The sequence below is a fragment of the Somniosus microcephalus genome, chromosome 5, assembly GCF_052327205.1.
Source record: "Somniosus microcephalus isolate GS21.2 chromosome 5, FLI_Smic_1.0, whole genome shotgun sequence".
Classification (NCBI taxonomy): Eukaryota; Metazoa; Chordata; class Chondrichthyes; order Squaliformes; family Somniosidae; genus Somniosus; species Somniosus microcephalus.
Window position 1 is genome coordinate 319,810,082 of NC_140991.1, and position 18,634 is coordinate 319,828,715.

Sequence of the window (18,634 nt, forward strand, 5' to 3'; positions counted from 1 at the left end):
GATATTGAGAGATATTCAAGGCGAGAGGAGATGGTAATGGGACAGGTTAAGGAATAAAAGATGGCTCTAGATGGGGTGTGAATTGCGCTGGCAGAATGACGGACAGCTGAAGGGAAGGAAGAAAAAACAACAAGTGTGGATTAAAAAAAGAGAATATATATATATGATAGGGGCCGAGGTTATGATCTGAAATTGTTGAACTCGATGTTGAGTCCAGAGGGCTGTAAAGTGCCTAATCGAAAGATGAGGTGCTGTTCCTCGAGCTTACGCTGAGCTTCCGTGGAACAGTGCAAGAGGCCGAGGATGGTGAGGTCCGAGTGGGAATGGAGCGGTGAATTAAAGTGACAGGCGACTGGTAGCTCGGGGTCACCCTTACAGACTGAAAGGAGGTGTTCCGCAAAGCGGTCGCCCAATCTGCGTTTGGTCTCTCCAATGTAGAGGAGATCACATCGTGAGCAGCGAATACAGTATACTAGATTGCAAGAAGTACAAGTAAATCTACAGCCCTCTGGGGGTATGGGGATCGGGCAGGAAAGTCAATGATCAGCCATGATCTCATTGAATGGCGGAGCAGGCTCGAGGGGCTGAACGGCCGACTCCTGCTCCTATTTCTTCTCTTCTTAGACATTCCAGCTATTATGTGTGGAGATTAGAATAACGTGCGTGTCTTGCCTTTTTTTAGTTATATATTTGGCTAATGACTCCGTCCACTATAAATACACGTGCCTTTTTGTCTAACTTCTGAATAATAAGTTGGAATCTAATTACCCCTTGGGGTAACTGTGTAATTATTTGTGGCTGTTACAGTTGCTGATGCTGTAAGAAATTAAACTATTTTAAGGCAGAATGAAACAGAAGCTCTAATAACCACCTTTTTACAGAGGTTTTGATATCCCAGGGTGTTGCTGAGGAAGTGCTGCATCGTTTGGGATGCTGACCTTTGGATCTAAGGTTAAACCAAATCTCTGTCTGTTGCATTAAAGATCCATAAACCAATAAATTAAAAAAAAAATGGGCCAACGGCGGGTATCTGGAGTTAGGTCGCAGATCAGCCGTGAACTCACTGAATGGCGGAGCAGACTCGAGGGGCTGAATGGCCTCCTCCCGTTCCTGTGTACCAGGCTCGGGCTGAATGACCTCCTCCTGTTCCTGTGTACCAGGCTCGAGGGGCTGAATGGCCTCCTCCTGTCCTGTGTAATGGGCTCGAGGGGCAGAATGGCCTCCTCCTGTTGCTATGGTCACAGCAGATTTTGCGTTCGGCAATATGCAAACAAGTTTGAGCGGCAACTTGGGAAGCGGGAGGAAACACTTTGCGAAACGGGCACAATTTGTGCCGGAATCGCTACTTGCGCCCAAAGCAGAAACTGCACCACATTGTGCTTCACAGTAATTCACTGTAGCGGCCTTAGGAAGTGTTTCTAAGAGACTTGAGCTTCCGACCACACATCTGCAGCATAACAAAGACCGCCCACTTCCACCTCCGTAACATCGCCCGTCTCCGCCCCGCCTCAGCTCATCTGCTGCTGAAACCCTCATCCATGCCTTTGTTACCCCTAGACTTGACTATTCCAACGCACTCCTGGCCGGCCTCCCACATTCCACCCTACGTAAACTTGAGGTCATCCAAAACTCTGCTGCCTGTGTCCTAACTCGCACCAAGTCCCGTTCACCCATCACCCCCTGTGCTCACTGGCTCCCGGTTAAGCAACGCCTCGATTTCAAAATTCTCATCCTTGTTTTCAAATCCCTCCATGGCCCTCGCCCCTCCCTATCTCTGTAATCTCCTCCAACCCTACAACCCCCCGAGATATCTGCGCTCCTCTAATTCTGCTCTCTTGAGCATCCCCGATTATAATCGCTCCACCATTGGCGGCCGTGCCTTCAGTCGCCTGGGCCCCAAGCTCTGGAATTCCCTCCCTAAACCTCTCCGCCTCGCTACCTCTCCTCCTTTAAGGCGCTCATTAAAACCTCCCTCTTTGACCCAGCTTTTGGTCACCTGCCCTAATTTATCCTTATGTGACTCGGTGTCAAATGTTTTGTCTTAAAATACTCCTGTGAAGCACCTTGGGACGTTTTACTACATTAAAGGCGCTATATAAATACAAGTTGTTGTTGTTGATGGGCACTGTGTAAACGCCAGTTTCTCTTTCCTCTTGTAAATTTCAGTGGAATATTGAGGCACAATATTGCTTTTTAACCACCATCGTAACGTTAATTTGTGTTTCATTATTAAAAGAAACTCAGTTTCTGTTGATTCGTGGCTCAGTTGTGAAGACGAGAGTTCGGAGCTTTACCGTGTGTGCCCTCTGTGTTTCAGGTGCGTTGATACCAGGAGGGACACGGAGTGGGGATTGCTCCTCCGCCTGTCGGACCGCTCTGCCAGCGCTCGCTCTACCGATGGCAATTTACTGGACCCTGTGAAACCTGTCAAGCTGGACGCCGCAGCTTCCAGTCCAGACACCTTGGCTGCCACCCTGTCTGCCCCGGAGCCGCTGGATTGCCCATTTCTCGCCTGTGACACAGGCACCCATGAGGTGCACTACGTGAGTGAGGCGTTCGGCCGAGAAGATGCTTCCAGCAGCGAGGAGCACAGGGATGCCTGCACCATTACTGGTAAGTCACGAGCATCTTGAATAAACAGCTGACTGTTTGCTGCGAAGGACTAATGAGACAATAAATCTGACGAGGATTCAGCATCCCTTATTTTGGTGGCCTTCGCAACTGTACATTTTCATGTAGGTAACCTAGAAACGTAGAAGATAGGAGCAGGAGTAGACCATCCGGCCCCTCGAGCCTGCTCCGCCATTCAATGAGATCATGGCTGATCATCCAAATTCAGTACCCTGTCCCTGCCTTCTCCCCATATCCCTTGAGCCCTTTAGCCTTAAGAAATATATCTAACTCCTTCTTGAATATATTTAATGAATTGATAGGTAGACAGGAATGTACAACAACAATAACAACTTGTATTTATATCGCGCCTTTAACACAGTGAAACGTCCCAAGGCGCTTCACGGGAGCGATTATCAAACAAACTTTGACACCGAGCCACATAAGGAAATATTAGGGCAGGTGACCAAAAGCTTGGTCAAAGAGGTCGGTTTTAAGGAGTGTCTTAAAGGAGGAGAGAGAGGCGGAGAGGTTTAAGGAGGGAATTCCAGAGCTCCGGGCCCAGGCAGCTGAAGGTACGGCCACCAATGGTGGATCGATTATAATCAGGGATGCTCAAGAGAGCAGAATTAGAGGAGCGCAGATATCTCGGGGGGGGGGGGGTGGCGGTTGTGGGGCTGGAGGAGATTGCAGAGATAGGGAGGGGCGAGGCCATGGAGGGATTTGAAAACAAGGATGAGAACTTTGAAATCGAGGTGCTGCTTAATCGGGAGCCAATGTAGGTCAGCGAGCACAGAGGGTGATGCGGGAATGGGATTTGGTGCGAATGGATGGAATGGAAAAGAGCATTTTGTCCCATCTGGCCAGCCTCAGGGTTCAAAACCAGAAGATACACTTGAGTACTAATACCGCTCAATCGATTTACTCTCCAGTTGCCCGTTCAGCTCCTCCTTAAGCTTACTGACGTTATCATCCTTAATTGTCTCCATGACCAGTCCATTACAAATATTCACCCCCCTCTGTGTGAAATAGTTCCTCCGAATCTTTGCTTTCACCTTCTCTCTTGAGAGCTTCTTGCCATCCACATTTGTTGCTGTTCTCGGGGCAAGATTCTGCTTCCGCTCGTCGGTACCCATCAGGATCTTGAATACCTAAAACAAGATCCCCTGTCACTCTTCCATAAGATTCTGAGGGGGATTGACAGGGTAGATGCTGAGAGGTTTGTTCCCCCTGGCTGGAGAGTCTAGAACTAGGGGGCACAGTCTCCGGATAAGGTGTCGGCCATTTAGGACTGAGATGAGGAGGAATTTCTTCACTCAGAGGGTTATGAATCTTTGGAATTCTCTACCCCAGAGGGCTGTGGATGCTGAATCGGAGTATATTCAAGGCCGAGATCGATAGATTTTTGGACTCTAGGGGAATCGAGGGATATGGGGATCGGGCGGGAAAGTGGGGATGAGGTCAAAGATCAGCCATGATCTCATTGAATGGTGGAGCAGGCTCGAGGGGCCGAATGGCCGACTCCTGCTTCTAAGTCTCATGGTCTCGATATAGACTGTTTCTGTGCTCAGTCGCCGTGAACATTTGCCTAGTTGAGGATTCGAACGGTAAGTTTTTGTTTCCGAAAACTTCGTGGTTTACTCATGTTGCTCTTCAGCAATGATTTAAATGTTTGCTTTATTTCATTATCTACTCCTGGGCTATTTTTCAGTTGGACAGGAGCAGTAAAACCAGGACACAAAGCTGCTTGCTTAACGGGATTTGCTGTGCCTTGTGTAAATGTTTGTTGACTACAACTTGCAATAAAATCAAAAAGCAACGATACTTGTGCAAACCCTCACCACTGCCCACGCAAGTGAAATGATTATCCTGCCAGTCAGGTTGAATAAAGTATTATCTTACCGCTAATCTAAAACTAATAACCTGAGCATTAAAGTTCATGTGCATTCATTTAATTTACAGAATATGATGTTTAATTAGTATGTTTTATAGAGTCACTTGTGTGCCACGTTCAATTAAACCTTTCTCCTAATTAAATGTAATGTATTCTGCTTTCTCCCCTCCTTTCAAGACTTGTTGTAAAAGGTTATATTTTAAACAACCGCAAGATGATTGACTCAGAATAATTCAATGTACTCAGAAGGAAGTAATTCCTTATTTATTCTACTTATTATTCTATAAGAGTCATTCAATCATGGAAATTTACAGCACAGAAGGAGGCCATTCGGCCCATCGTGTCTGTGCTAGTCGACAAAGAGCTCTCCAGCCTAATCCCACTTTCCAGCTCTTGGTCCGTAGCCCTGTCGGTTCCGGCACTTCAAGTGTATATCCAAGTACTTTTTAAATGTGATGAGGGTCTCTGCCTCTCCCACCCTTTCAGGCAGTGAGTTCCAGACCCCCACCACCCTCTGGGTGAAAAAAGTTCTCCTCCAATCCCCTCTAATCCTTCTCCCAATTACTTTAAATCTCTGCCCCCTGGTTATTGACCCCTCTGTTGGGGGAAATAGGTCCTTCCTATCCACTCTATCTAGACCCCTTATAATTTTATGTTAATGAACTTGGTACCACAGGGAGTGGTTGAGGTGAATAGCACAGATGCCTTTAAAGGGAAGCTAGATAAGCGCATGAGGGAGAAAGAAACAGAAGGATGTGTTGATGGGATTGGATGACGTATGGTGGGAGGAGGCTCGCACGGAGCGTAAACCCTATCACGGACCTGTTGGGCCGAATGGCCTGTTTCTGTGCTGTAAATTCTATGCCGTTCTGTCTAATTCTATTAATTGTTTTAATTGAATGGCCGGGACTTGCTCTCGCGAGGAAGGTCCATAAAAGCCTGAAAATGGCGAAAGCGCATTGCTGACCGGTGTGGGAAGGTGGCGGGATCAGTCCACCCATGACCAATCACACGATGGTGTTCGAATTCTCTCCGCTCTGCCACTTTCCCATTGGTGGAACTCCGCCAATCCTCCTCTTGAGGAAGGTGTCGGTGCCGCCAGGAGCCCTGGCGGAGGCTCTTTCGACTGGTACGGTTGCCTCGGACAATTCTCTGGCCATCAAAGGCAGTCCTCAAAAGGGGAGAAGTTTCTTCCTCGTTCCTGTTGCACAATCAACCCGTAAGAGGTTGCCTGGCTTGCTGTCTGTCAGCATCTCCCTACCTGTGGGGAAGTATGTTGTCTCCCTGAAAATTTAGATAGGGATCTCATTTGAGGAACAGTGCACAGAAACCGACGTTAACTATTCTGTAACATAGAAACATAGAAGATAGGAGCAGGAGTAGGCCATTTGGCCCCTCGAGCCTGCTCCGCCATTCAATGTGATCATGGCTGATCATCCAAATTCAGTACCCTGTCCCTGCCTTCTCCCCATATCCCTTGATCCCTTTAGCCTTAAGAAATATATCCAACTCCTTCTTCTTGAATATATTTAATGAATTGGCCTCAACTGCCTTCTGTGGTAGAGAATTCCACAGGTTCACCACTCTCTGGGTGAAGAAATTCCTCCTCATCTCTGTCCTCAATGGCTTACCCCTTATCCTTAGACTGTGACCCCTGGTTCTGGACTTCCCCGCCATCAGGAACATCCTTCCTGCATCTAGTCTGTCTAGTCCTGTTAGAATTTTATAAGTTTCAATGAGATCCCCTCTCATTCTTCTAAACTCCAGCGAGTACAAGCCCAATCAACCCAATCTCTCCTCATACGTCATTCCTGCCATCCCAGGTATCAGTCTGGTGAATCTTCGCTGCACTCCTTCCATGGCAAGAACATCCTTCCTCAGGTAACGCAAGGTGTTGGCACGACGATACTCTGGCTGTCTTTAGATTGCTTTTCTCGCCTCACTGTGTCGTGGCTCACACTTGGGTTGTGGCTCACTGGTATTTTTGACAATCTGGTGCTTTGCTCGATTGGCCAGTCTTCGTGTGCTAGCCCAGACAGCAAGCGCTTGACTATTTTACAATGAAAGCCAAGCCCCAGACACTGTCCATCTCCACATCCACATGCCTAAGTTTCACCCGTGGGTTGGGGGGGTCACTTGATCCTGGTACCGAAGCAGGAAGATCTCTCGTCCCACCAGCGCAATCATCTCCCTGAAAGCCTGATGCAGAGGCAAGCCCAGTGCTTGAAGTAAGCAAGATGAGAGATCGGTTCCTTACCATTAAATGTCATTTTTCCAGTGATCCATTGGAGGTCGAGATTTATCTTCTTTATTAAATAAAGTGAATTTTAATTTAACTACGACATGGGTCATGACTGGTACAGATACAGATTTAAATAAGCTATAACATTTTTGCAATTTTCCAAAAATTGCTTCAAATCTGCCATTTACACAATTTTTGGATGTACAGAAACTAGAGGCTAGAAAGAATGATTTGCATTTCTATAGCGCCTTTCACAACCTCAGGATATCCCAAAGCACTTCACAGCCAATGAACTAATTTTAAAGTGTAGTCACTGTTGTAATGTAGGAAACACGGCAGCCAATTTGCACACAGCAAGCTCCCACAAACAGCAATGTGATAATGGCCAGATAATCTGTTTTAGTGAGGTTGATTGAGGGATAAATATTGGGCCTCGGTTTAACATCTCATCCGGAAGACGGCACCGCAGACAGTGCGGCGCTCCCTCAGTACTGCCCCTCCGACAGTGCGGCGCTCCCTCAGTACTGCCCCTCCGACAGTGCGGCGCTCCCTCAGTACTGCCCCTCCGACGGTGCGGCGCTCCCTCAGTACTGCCCCTCCGACGGTGCGGCGCTCCCTCAGTACTGCCCCTCCGACGGTGCGGCGCTCCCTCAGTACTGCCCCTCCGACAGTGCGGCGCTCCCTCAGTACTGCCCCTCCGACAGTGCGGCGCTCCCTCAGCACTGCCCCTCCGACAGAGCGGCGCTCCCTCAGCACTGCCCCTCCGACAGTGCGGCGCTCCCTCAGCACTGCCCCTCCGACAGTGCGGCGCTCCCTCAGCACTGCCCCTCCGACAGTGCGGCGCTCCCTCAGCACTGACCCTCCGACAGAGCGGCGCTCCCTCAGCACTGACCCTCCGACAGTGTGGCGCTCCCTCAGTACTGCCCCTCCGACAGTGCGGCGCTCCCTCAGTACTGCCCCTCCAACAGAGCGGCGCTCCCTCAGCACTGACCCTCCGACAGAGCGGCGCTCCCTCAGCACTGACCCTCCGACAGTGTGGCGCTCCCTCAGCACTGCCCCTCCGACAGTGCGGCGCTCCCTCAGCACTGCCCCTCCGACAGTGCGGCGCTCCCTCAGTACTGCTCCTCCAACAGTGCGGCGCTCCCTCAGCACTGCCCCTCCGACAGTGCGGCGCTCCCTCAGCACTACACTGGGAGTGTCAGCCTAGATTTTTGTGCTGAAGTCTCTGGAGTGGGACTCGAACCCACGACCTTCTGACTCAGGCGAGAGTACTAGCTTTGAGAAGCAAAGCTTTTCTTCCAACTAATGTACGTGCAGCTCAGTTGCCTGAAACTTACAGAAAAACTTCATCCAGGTTTAATTCATGGTCTTGGTACAAATTTAGTCTCTTTCACCATTTTTTATAATCCCCCTTTTTCCAGGTTTAACCCAGTTTTCATTACTTCTGCTTTCCAGCTGCTGCTTTCGATGGGCTTCTTGCATTTTGTGTCTGTGAGTGTATCTGAGCTCCAGTACATGATGGGATATGCAACCCCTTGTTCCGCAACTGACCAACTCTTGCTTTGAGTGTCGGCGGAAGTGAGAAGGGGGAACAAAGAGAGAGAGAGATCGAGGAGCAGCAGAAGGAGAGCAAGGATAGACGAACGCAGAGTCAGTTTGTGCCGTGTAGCGGAATGAGCAACAGCTCGAGTTAGTAAAGGCAGCAGGAGGAAGCGGTTTACATTTGGATGGTTGAAAGCGGCACCGGAAACCATTGTTAGTTTAGATCAGTGTCCAGGCAAGAATCAGTTCGTTATTTCACAAGAGGCAGCACATGAAACGAGTTTAGAGGAAGGGTTTGGGAGTGCCTCAGCATTACACACTGTACCTTTGGCAACAGAATGAGAAGTTTTGTGACCACACCCCCAGATCCTTGCGAATATTCACGAGTGTTGTATCGTTGGAGCACCATCTAAAGTGAAGAAGGTGTTATTACACTAAGTGGTGTCACCGTCCAGTGTTGGTTCAGCACTCCTACCTTACAGCGCCGTCCAGTGGTGAAAAGGTGCAAAAGTACTTGTGCATGTTGAAAATAGTTCATGAAAAGTCTGCCTGCATCTATATGAAAAAATAAAGACTTGCATTTCTGTAGCGCCTTTCACGACCACCGGACGTCCCAAAGTGCTTTACAGCCAATGAAGTACTTTTTTTGAAGTGGGGTCACTGTTGTAATGTAGGAAACGCAGCAGCCAATTTGCACACAGCAAGCTATGCCTGCCTGTTCATGGGATATGTGGAACATTTTTTGTTCCAGTCCTACTCAGGTCCCCTCCCTCACCTCTTTTTTTCCGGTACATCGATGACTGTATCTGTGCCGTTTCCTGCTCTCCCCCTGAACTAGATAAGTTCATTCACTTTACTTCCAATTTCCACCCTTCCCTCACCTTCACATGGTCCATCTCCGACTCTTCCCTTCCCTTCCTTGACTTCTCCGTCTCCATTTCTGGCGATCAGCTTTCGACAAACATCCACTACAAGCCCACCGACTCCCACAGCTACCTGGACTACACTTCCTCCCACCCCGCTTCCTGTAAGGACTCTATTCCATTCTCCCAGTTTCTCCGTCTCCGCCGCATCTGCTCCGACGATGCCACCTTCCACACCAGTGCTTCCGACATGTCTTCCTTTTTCCTCAACCGAGGATTCCCCTCTACCGTGGTTGACACGGCCCTTGACCGTGTCTGTTCTATTTCCCGCACTTCTGCCCTCACCCCTTCCCCTCCCTCCCAGAACCATGATAGGGTTCCCCTTGTCCTCACCTTTCACCCCACCGGCCTCCACAGTCAACGGATCATCCTCCGCCATTTCCGCCACCTCCAGCGTGATCCCACCACCAAACACATCTTCCCCTCACCTCCCCTTTCAGCATTCTGAAGGGACCGCTCCCTCCGCGACACCCTGGTCCACTCCTCAATCATCCCTAACGGCACTTCCCCTTCGCCTGGCACCTTCCCGTGCAAGCGCAGGAGATGCAGCACCTGCCCTTTTACCTCCCCCCTTCCCACTGTCCAGGGCCCCAAACACCCCTTCCAGGTGAAACAGCGATTTACTTGTACTTCTTGCAATCTAGTATACTGTATTCGCTGCTCACGATGCGGTCTCCTCTACATTGGGGAGACCAAACGCAGATTGGGCGACCGCTTTGCGGAACACCTCCGTTCAGTCCGTAAGGGTGACCCTGAGCTTCCGGTCGCCTGTCACTTTAATTCTCCGCTTCACTCCCACTCTGATCTCTCTGTCCTCGGCCTATTGCATTGTTCCAATGAAGCTCAACGTAAGCTCGAGGAACAACACCTCATCTTTCGATTGGGCACTTTACAGCCTCAACATTGAGTTCAACAATTTCAAACTATAACCCCTGCCCCCATTTTTCATGCTGTATGATTTTGCCATTCCCATTTACAAACATAGAAGATAGGAGCAGGAGTAGGCCATTCGGCCCCTCGAGCCTGCTCCGCCATTCAATGCGATCATGGCTGATCATCCAAATTCAGTACCCTGTCCCTGCTTTCTCCCCATACCCCTTGATCCCTTTAGCCTTAAGAAATATATCCAACTCCTCCTTGAATATATTTAATGGATTGGCCTCCACTGCCTTCTGTGGCAGTGAATTCCACAGGTTCACCACACTCTGGGTGAAGAAATTCCTCCTCATCTCAGTCCTAAATGGCTTACCCCTTATCCTTAGACTGTGACCCCTGGTTCTTGACTCCCCCGCCATCGGGAACATCCTTTTTGCATCTAGTCTGTCCAGTCCTGTTAGAATTTTATAAGTTTCAATGAGATCCCCTCTCATTCTTCTAAACTCCAGCGAGTACAAGCCCAATCGATCCAATCTCTCCTCATTTCATGTTCACTTGCAACATTTCATCTTTCCTGCCGCTTTCAAAAGCACAGTATGTTCCTTCAATGCCCTCCTGTCTCTGCACCTGCTTAATATCTGTTACATCTCCAGCTTTTTCCAGTTCTGATGAAGGGTCCCAGACCTGAAACGTTAACTCTGTTTCCCTCTCCACGGATGCTACCTGGCCTGCTGAGTTTTTCCAGCATTTTCTGTTGTTATTTCAGCTCAAAATGCAGTTGGGAGGAATCTGGAAATCTGACAATAATACCTGGTTACGTTCGCAGAAACTGAATTACTCGAGTCAAAGAATTCAAATCATTGCAAATTGATGAATTTCAGTCCACAATTGAGATTTAAAAAATAGGGAATCTCTCTTGACCGAGTGGGGACCACCCACCTCTCCACTCCATGATGCAATCTTCTACTGATTGGTTCACAGCCTTTTTAGTTGGTCAGTGTGATATTCCTAATGGCACTCCGTGAACGTCGTTCTGCCTCCTCCCTCCCCACGCCCCCCCCGCCTCCCAACCACACACATATACAATCCGAAATGAAGGCCGTTTGAATTATTTATCCAACTTGATGAAAATGAAATTATTTATAGAAAACGCCCAAGAGTTTGTTCCAGGCCATTGTTCAAGATATCCTCTTTTTAAGAAAAAAAACAACCAAGTTTTCCTGTTGATCCACAGAACCCCTTTCACGTTGTGCTGCCGGTGAGCTGCACATCAGGCTAGTTAAGAATTCCTGTTAATAAACTTTTGCAATGCTGCACGTTTACAGAAAGAAGTTCGAAAAAGGTCAGTTTGAGTGCCGAGGTTCTGTGGAGTGAAGGTGCAAAGGTCATCGGGACCTTTTTGTTTTTGATTATTCGTTTGTGAGTTTGGTTCATCAAGACCCTGCATTTGACGCTGCCTTTGCGCACTTATGTCAGCACACCCTCATGTGCTGTCAGGTAAAGATTTTCAATGACATTTTAAAGGCATTGATTTTGTCTAATCTTGAAACTTGCTGGTGGCCATTCTTTGTTGAGATGTCAAGTGACAAATTGTGCCCCAACACTTGGAATATGGTTAATTGGTAATAGTTTTATTGGACTTGGTATTTTTCTTTCAACGTGTCATTGCAATTTAATTTGTACAACACTCATGGACGTGTAAACCGTTCAAAACGCAGTGTCAGTCGTGGCTCAGTGGGCAGCACCCTCGCCTCGGAGTCAGGAGGTTGTGGGTTCAAGTCCCACTCGAGACTTGAGCACAAAAATCTAGGCTGACACTCCAGTGCAGTACTGAGGGAGTGCTGCACTGTCGGAGGGGCAGTAGTGAGGGAGCGCCGCACTGTCGGAGGGGCAGTACTGAGGGAGCGCTGCACTGTCGGAGGGGCAGTACTGAGGGAGCGCCGCACTGTCGGAGGGGCAGTACTGAGGGAGCGCCGCACTGTCGGAGGGGCAGTACTGAGGGAGCGCCGCACTGTCGGAGGGGCAGTACTGAGGGAGCGCTGCACTGTCGGAGGGGCAGTACTGAGGGAGCGCCGCACTGTCGGAGGGGCAGTACTGAGGGAGTGCCGCACTGTCGGAGGGGCAGTACTGAGGGAGCGCCGCACTGTCGGAGGGGCAGTACTGAGGGAGCGCTGCACTGTCGGAGGGGCAGTACTGAGGGAGCGCTGCACTGTCGGAGGGGCAGTACTGAGGGAGTGCTGCACTGTCGGAGGGGCAGTACTGAGGGAGCGCCACACTGTCGGAGGGGCAGTACTGAGGGAGCACTGCACTGTCGGAGGGGCAGTACTGAGGGAGTGCTGCACTGCCGGAGGTGCCGTCTTTCGGAGGAGACGTTAAACCGAGGCCCTGTCTGCGCTCTCAGGTGGATGTAAAAGATCCCATGGCACTAGAAGAGCAGGGGAGTTCTCTCTGGTGTCCTGGCCAATATTTATCCCTCAATCAACATCACTCAAACAGATTATCACATTGCTGGTTGTGGGCTCTTGCTGTGTGCAAATTGGCTGCCACATTTCTCCCCGTCACTGTTACTGAGCTAACTTTTAGGCATTGACCCTTACCCCACCCTCCGCACTATTCACCTTCTCACGCTGTCCCCCTCCTCCCTCGGGGCAGCTATCTTGACCAGGTAGCCGCTGGATTCCGCAGGAAGCCCGATATCCCCCTGCTTTTGGCACCGCCCTCACTCCCATCATCACCTTTCCTGCCCCTCCACTTGTGATCCTATTTATTCTCCACCACCACTCTTCCTTCCCCACCACCGTCCCTCATCTCCTGCCCGCTTTTGCCATCCCCTTCCCATTGCGCATTGTCCCCATCTCCACTCCATGCTCTTCCCCGTCTAGCTCCTCATCTTATGCCTCCTTCCTCTCCTTTCCTCCTCCCCTTCCCTCCTCCCCTTCCCTTCTTCTCTTGCCACTGTGTCCGTCGCTTCTGATCACTGTTTTCCCCCTCTGCCCCGCTCTCTCTCTCTCTCTCTCTCTCTCTCTCTCTCCTGCCCCGCTCCCCCTCTCTTCCCCTTCTCTCCCCCTTCCTGTCATTTGGCACTATTTCTTTGCCTTCTAATGCAGGTCAGGGGTCTTGGCAGCTGTCCAGTATCTTATCTGTGACTATTCTTTGTGTGATCGAACATGGCGAGTATCAGCAGGCTGTTGGAGCATTGTGGGCCGTGATCGGTTTGTTCTCACCTGATATCCTTGCTTGGACTCTCCCTCATGGGTCACTGGATTGCGACTGAAAATGGAAACCTTGGTTGCTTTGTGTTCCTTTGGTTGAAGCAGGCATTAAGCCTATCACAGGTGGAGATTAAGGTGCAGGGTGTGTTGGACTGCTTTCTTGTTCTTTCTTGCCTCGTTACTTTAAACACCAGATTACACACACTCCGTGTTACAGCAATGCTGGATCAGTCTTTGTTGAAAATCCATATTTCACAAAACCAGTACGAGAGCTCTGAGACATTCGACATCACGACTCCAGTATGAGCTCTGTTAAACAGTGGTTCACTCGCATCTCTTATACCAAATTTAAATGATGCAGTCTTTCACTCACAGGTGTGATTCATTTGTTTGAAGGAGTCACAGATTGAGGTGGCACATGGAAGTAGCAGAGGGGCGGAAGGAAAAAAGAAAAGAAAAGATTTGCATCTCTGTAGCACCTGTCACGACCACCGGACCTCCCAAAGTGCTTTACAGCCAATGAAGTACTTTTGAAGTGTAGTCACTGTTGTAATGTGGGAAACACGGCAGCCAATTTGCGCACAGCAAGCTCCCACAAACAGCAATGTGATAATGGCCAGATAATCTGTTTTTAGTGATGTTGATTGAGGGATAAATATTGGCCCAGGACACCGGGGAGAACTCCCCTGCTCTTCTTCAAAATAGTGCCGTGGGATCTTTTACATCCGCCCGAGAAAGCAGACAGGGGCCTCGGTTTAACGTCTCATCTGAAAGACGGCACCTCCGACAGTGCAGCACTCCCTCAGCACTGCACTGGAGTGTCAGCCGAGATTTTTGTGCTCAAGTCCCTGGAGTGGGACTCGAACCCACAACCTTCTGACTCCGAGGCGAGGGTGCGGCCCACTGAGCCGCGGCTGACAGACAAAAGGAAAACACATCAGCAGATTTGTCGTGTCATTGTCATTATTCAATCCATGCTTAGTCAGGGAATTAACAGCCCACGTGATGATCCCTGTTAGCATCCCAAACACTGGAATTTATTACACATTCTGCTTTTCTCTCTGGCTCTCGCGTCTCCCCTCTCAAGGGTATTTTGAAGCGATATTTCTTAAAATGTAGTTCTTGGAGCAATGAAAACAAAAATAGAAGAAAAATAATGAGTGAGTAACCTTTTCTGTACCGTACGGCTGTTGGAAAAGCTTCTGTTTTTACCATTTGCCACTTCTGGTGGTTTTCACTCCATGAGCTCCTGTGTTTGTTTGTATGTATCGGTGTCCTAAGCAACGGAGCTCTTGAACTTGATTAACTATGTTGTGGAAAATCTGCACTCGAGCAGATTTGGCATCAGAAGAGAATGACTTTTGTTCCACGTTCTCGATTAGTGGAGTCAGTTTGTTTCAATGCAATTGTTTGTTTTTTGAGCAGTGTGGGCCAGTTTAGATTCGTTTAGGTTCTCTGGTTTGCTGTTACAGAAGGAATTTGAAGACTTTTGAAGGACGTGTGTTTTTTAAATTATTCTTTTGACTTCAAGGTTTTCCAAGTAATTTCTCCCAGTCCTGGAGGGTTTTATTTATTTTTCCTGTTCCAGCGCCGCTTGCCCTGCCTGAGCTTGGGCCAGTGTCGCTGTGTGTCGTCTGTCGCTGGGTGGTGTGCAGATAGAAGCTCGCACAATGTTGCTCCTTTGATTTGATTTTTCCCTTTTGTGGCTCCCATTCTGTGGCTCCACAGTGACAGAGCCAAGATTCAGAACCTGGCGTCCGAGATACTGCAGGGGCAGATCTGTGCGGGGCCTCTCTGTCGTACACCCATGGAGCAGTTTGGCATCTGATTAATTGATGTCTGAGTGGATTTATAACCAGTGCAAGATAGCTTACTCACTGCTGGTGGCGGGTACACAGCATCGCTGCACTTACTTTACAGTGCTGTTGGAGGTAACCCTGTAGAATTAACTGGTCCAGAGGTCCTATCACCAATCCCTGACTGCGGGCAGCAAGAAACTCTTTGAAGACCACCGCCAGTCTGAGGAAGCATGTTCTTGCCATGGAGGGACTTCAGCGAAGATTCACCAGACTGATACCTGGGATGGCAGGAATGACGAATGAGGAGCGATTGGGTCAATTGGACTTATATTCGCTGGAGTTTAGAAGAATGAGAGGGGATCTCGTTGAAACCTATAAAATTCTAACAGGACAAGATGCAGAAAGGATGTTCCCGATGGCGGGGGAGTCCAGAACCAGGGGTCACAGTCTAAGGATAAGGGGTAAGCCATTTAGGACAGAGATGAGGAGGAATTTCTTCACCCAGAGAGTGGTGAACCTGTGGAATTCTCTACCACAGAAGGCAGTAGAGGCCAATTCATTAAATATATTCAAGAAGGAGTTGGATATATTTCTTAAGGCTAAAGGGATCAAGGGGTATGGGGAGAAAGCAGGGACAGGGTACTGAATTTGGATGATCAGCCATGATCTCATTAAATAGCGGAGCAGGCTCGAGGGGCCGAATGGCCTACTCCTGCTCCTAACTTCTATGTTTCTATGCCAGTCCTGCTCTGTAATTGGCCCCCGCCACACGTCTGGACGGAATGTGGTTTTTTTTAATATTCGGTGTGGGCGAGGCTGGGAAGGCCAGCCTTTATCGCCCATCCCGAGTTGCCCTCGAGAACCCTCTGTTCACCCTCCTGAGCGACGAAAATGCAGACTCCGCCTCCCTCCATCCTGAACCAGTCGCTTAAGGTCATGCATTCATGAGAGGTTGCGCACAGAGCGGCTCCTGCGGCATCTCAGACTGCAAGTTCTGAATCTCTGCTCTGCTGCCGTGCTGAGCCACAGAATGGGAGTTACGGAAAGGGAAACTCGACCAAAGGAGCATCGTTCCATGCTTATTACTCCTAATTTTTTTGCAGGGGTGGGGGAGGGGTCGTTGCATTGAACTTTCTACATTTGAAAGTCAGAAATTTCTATATAACTCCCTTTGATGAACCAACATGGATTTTAGCAAAGCTTTTGAAAAGGTCCCACGTGGCAGACTGGTCAGAAAAGTAAAAGCCCATGGGATCCAAGGGCAAAGTGGCAAGTTGGATCCAAAATTGGCTCAGGCAGGAACCAAAGGTTAATGGTCGACGGGTGTTTTTGTGATTAGAAGGCTGTTTCCAGTGGGGTTCCGCAGGGCTCAGTACTGGGCCCCTTGCTTTTTGTGGTATATATCAATGATTTAGACTTCAATATAGGGGGTATGATTAAGAAGTTTGCAGATGATACAAAAATCGGCCGTGTGGTTGATAAAGAAGAAAGCTGTAGACTGCAGGAAGATATCAATGGACTGGTCAGGTGGGCAGAACAGTGGCAAATGGAATTCAATCTGGAGAAGTGTGAGGTATACATTTGGGGAGAACTAACAAGGCAAGGGAATACACAATAAATGGTAGGACACTGAGAAATGTAGAGGATCAGAGGGACCTTGGAGTGCAAGTCCACAGATCCCTGAAGGTAGCAGGATGGGTAGATAAGGTGGTTAAGAAGGCATACGGGATACTTTCCTTTATTAGCCAAGGCATAGAATATAAGAGCAGGGAGGTTATGCTTGAACTGTATAAAACACTAGTTAGGCCTCAGCTAGAGTACTGCCTGCAGTTCTGGTCACCACATTACAGGAAAGATGTGATTACACTAGAGAGGGTGCAGAGGAGATTTACGAGGATGTTGCCGGAACTGGAGAATTTTAGCTATGAGGAAAGATTGGATCGGCTGGGGTTGTTTTCTTTGGAACAGAGGAGGCTGAGGGGAGATTTAATTGAGGTGTATAAAATTATGAGGGGCCTAGATAGAGTGGATAGGAAGGACCTATTTCCCTTAGCAGAGAGGTCAATAACCAGGGGGCTTAGATTTAAAGTAATTGGTAGAAGGATTAGAGGGGAGTTGAGGAGAACTTTTTTCACCCAGAGGGTGGTGGGGGTCTGGAACTCACTGCCTGAAAGGGTGGGAGAGGCAGAAACCCTCATCACATTTAAAAAGTACTTGGATGTGCACTTGAAGTGCCGCAACCTCCAGGGCTACGGACCAAGAGCTGGAAAGTGGGATTAGGCTGGAGAGCTCTTTTTCGGCCGGCACAGACACGATGGGCTGAATGGCCTCCTTCTGTGCCGCAAACTTCTATGATTCAAATAATTTTACTGCCCAGTGCATTGTTGAGCATAATCAGTGACTGCTAGCAACACGAAGGTCAGCCTGCAGGTTGAAGTCTTGCCACAGATGGGCTTTTGCCAATGTTAACCCGACTGGCAAAATTGCAAATGAACCACATCCTGTACAATTAAAAGGAAAAAAATACATTGTGTGGTTGTACAGCTTTAAATATAAATTACTCCCAATGTATGGGAGGTGTGATTTGAGGGAAAGGGGGGTCACTATTTTCTGAACCAAAAAAATTATTGCACAACATTTTTAATGTTATTTTTAAATGAACTAATCCAGCTTAAATCTGACCCTGGAAAGTTTTCCAAATGTTTGGCAGCAACTCAATTTTGCAATAACAACATTTGCCCAACATTTGCGATTGGACGCTTCCCGCAAGCGGGTGCTCCGACCTGTAAAAATAAATCTACGCATTTACCTGGTGGCCTGGGCGTGCGGAGACTCGCGATCCTGGGCCTCCCCGGGTACCCGCGGGCAGAGGTCCACGTATCCCAGGGGCGCAGGTGGTTCTGTGCTCACGTGGGCCGGTCCAACCAATCAAAGAAGGGAATTTCCCATTCATATTAATGGAGTTCTGTACAGACTGAACTCCCCGAAGTATGAATGGGGATCACTTAAAAAATACACAAACTCATACAATAAAATCAATTACATATTTAAAATTAATTAAAATGCCATTTCATTAAATATTAAACAAAAGTTTAATTTGTTGAATTTTTAAAAATAAATGTGAGGTTATCCACTTTGGTGGCAAAAACAGGAAGGCAGATTATTATTTGAATGGCAATAGATTGGGAGAAGGGGAAGTGCAACGAGACCTGGGTGTTCTTGTGCACCAGTCGCTGAAGGTAAGCATGCAGGTGCAGCAGGCGGTTAAGAAGGCAAATGGTATGTTGGCCTGCGTAGCAAGAGGGTTCGAGTACAAGAACAAGGATGTCTTGCTGCAGTTGTACAGGGCCTTGGTGAGACCGCACCTTGAGTATTGTGTGCAGTTTTGGTCACCTTACCTGAGGAAGGACGTTCTTGCCATGGAGGGAGTGCAGCGAAGATTCACCAGGCTGATACCTGGGATGGCAGGAATGACGTATGAGGAGAGATTGTGTCAATTGGGCTTATACTCACTGGAGTTTAGAAGATTGAGAGGG

At 48.7% G+C, this 18,634-nt stretch overlaps 1 protein-coding gene across 1 annotated transcript in view; it reads left to right on the forward strand.

Annotated features, from left to right (window-relative positions):
• Positions 1-18,634, forward strand: part of trak1a (trafficking protein, kinesin binding 1a) — a 236,496-nt gene that overhangs the window by 65,665 nt on the left and 152,197 nt on the right. The window contains exon 2 of the mRNA XM_085989320.1: positions 2,318-2,613. Within this exon, the coding sequence (XP_085845446.1) occupies positions 2,318-2,613 (296 nt within the window). The remainder of the gene's footprint in view (positions 1-2,317; positions 2,614-18,634) is intronic.